Source organism: Kryptolebias marmoratus, linkage group LG5, assembly GCF_001649575.2.
Source record: "Kryptolebias marmoratus isolate JLee-2015 linkage group LG5, ASM164957v2, whole genome shotgun sequence".
NCBI lineage: Eukaryota > Metazoa > Chordata > Actinopteri > Cyprinodontiformes > Rivulidae > Kryptolebias > Kryptolebias marmoratus.
The window spans coordinates 1526713-1528786 of NC_051434.1; the positions used below are offsets into that span (position 1 = coordinate 1526713).

The 2074-nt window shown below is 48.1% G+C and overlaps 1 protein-coding gene across 1 annotated transcript in view; it reads right to left on the minus strand.

The window, feature by feature from the left end:
* Positions 1–306: 306 nt before the first annotated feature.
* LOC108247901 (Na(+)/H(+) exchanger beta) overlaps positions 307–2074 on the minus strand; it is a 23505-nt gene continuing 21737 nt past the window's right edge. The window contains exons 10-12 of the mRNA XM_017436306.3: positions 1660–1755; positions 1507–1579; positions 307–866 (exon numbers count right to left, since the gene is read on the minus strand). Coding sequence (XP_017291795.1) covers positions 658–866; positions 1507–1579; positions 1660–1755 — 378 coding nt within the window. The 3' untranslated portion in view covers positions 307–657. The remainder of the gene's footprint in view (positions 867–1506; positions 1580–1659; positions 1756–2074) is intronic.

A 2074-nucleotide genomic window follows, 5' to 3' on the forward strand; every position in this document is an offset into this window, starting at 1 on the left:
ACCGGGTTTAGATCCAAACAGAACCGGGTTTAGATCCAAACAGGACCGGGTTTAGATCCAAACAGGACCGTCTTTGGGGACTTTGTTTTTTCTTTGTTTACATCAGAAGCTGCGGTTTTCTGATCCTGACGTGTTTTTTGTAAATAATAAACCAACAGAAAAGTAAAACGGTGGTTTTAATGTTTCGAGATTAAAGATCCTGAACCTGAAGTCTCCAGAATCCAGACGGATCTGATGAGATCTTCACAGCTGAAGAAGAAGAAAACCTTCAGAACGGCCGAAGAAGCTGAACCAGAAACACCAGACTGAACAGATTCAGCAGCAACAAACATTTATTTCATGAAATTAAAGCTTTTCCTTCGTCTCCTCCTCGCAGTGAGACAGGAAACATTGAAACGCTGACGCAGACTGAGGCGAACCCTGTTTCCTCTGAAGGTTTGACACAAAGAAGCATGTTTGAGCCTTTCTGTCCCTGAGGAAACACTGATGAGTCGAGCGGCGAGTTCCGGGGGGCGGGACTCCTTCACAGACGTCGATATGTCCACTTCCTGTCGGCTCAGTGGAAACGATGACCTTCATCAGTTTGAACTCAATAAATAAACGGGCTGTGCTTGTTTGGATCAGATGGTTCTGAAGGAGGGGGGTCGATGTGCTTCATCACGACAGGAACGCCTCCTCCTCCTCCTCCGTGTTCGGCCCGGGGTCGCTGAGGCAGCGCGACGGCTTCATCTTCTCCGACTCCGCACTCTGATTGGTCCTCTGCACCGACTCGTCCAGCAGGCTGGTGGCGTCTGGGGGGCGGGGCTTCAGCTGAGCGGCGCCGCCCCCGGGGCTCTCGCCGTCGTCGTACGTGTAGATTTTGTGCTCTGAGGGAAACGAGACGGAGATGAAGACATTCTGCTTTCATCAGCATCACAACCCTGAGATACGAAATTAAATCATGCAGATCTGAGTGAAACCTTTTAAATGAATATTTGTGTAAATAATTACAACTTTAATAAATATTTAGATTACACAAAAGTAAAAACAAAGAATAACTCCCTTAAAAAAAAAAGTCTTTGAATTTATGAGAAAAGCTTCACTTTACTTCCTTTAATCTAATACTTATTATTATTATAATAAACAGATGAATTCTTTGCTCTGCAGAGTCAGATAATAAGATATATAATTATATATTTAAATTTAGAAACTGAAGTTAGTAAACAATGTGTTGAATCAGCTTCAGCAAAGATGAAAAGATCCTTTAAATCTTTTTAACTTTTTAAATCTTTATATCGTTTTAAAGTACATGGCGCCCCCTGGTGGATAAAAGCTGCAACAACAGCTCGGTTTTGTGCCGTTTTAAATTGAATTTCTTTGAGTTTTCTTTAATAATCAGCTCTCAGTTTACCGTCCTTCTCTGTCCCAACCCTCACCTCGGGTCAGGAGGTTCGGATCAGGACTGAAAGAACCAGAACCAGAACCAGAACCCGGATCTGAGCGTCTGAACGAAGACGCAGAACTGACCTGCATCAAACCAGACTTTCCTCACAGAAGGAGTTTCCTGCCGCTTCGCAGGAACCGTGAGGAAGTGACTCATCTGAGGACAGCAGGACAAAACAGAACGTCAAACAGAACCGGGTTGAGCCCGCAGAACTCTGAGGTCGGGACGAAGCTCACCCTCCTCTCCATCTCCACCCTCTGCCTCCGGAACAGGACCTCGCTCAGGTTGTCCTCAAACGGGTCGAACAGGTCGTGTCTGCTGTACGAGCGGAGCTAAGGACACGAAAAAAAGACAATTAAAACCAGCGTCTCACTAAAGAACCGTGACCAGGACAGCGAGCGTCCAACAGGTGTCCTACAGGCGTCCTGCAGGCGTCCCGCAGGCGTCCTGCAGGTGTCTGACAGGCGTCCTGCAGGCGTCCTGCAGGCGCCTGACAGACGTCCTGCAGGCGTCTAACAGGCGTCCTGCAGACGTCCGACAGGCGTCCTGCAGGCGTCCCGCAGGCGTCCTGCAGGTGTCTGACAGGCGTCCTGCAGGTGTCTGACAGGTGTCCTGCAGGCCTCTGACAGGCGTCCTGCAGGCGTCTGACAG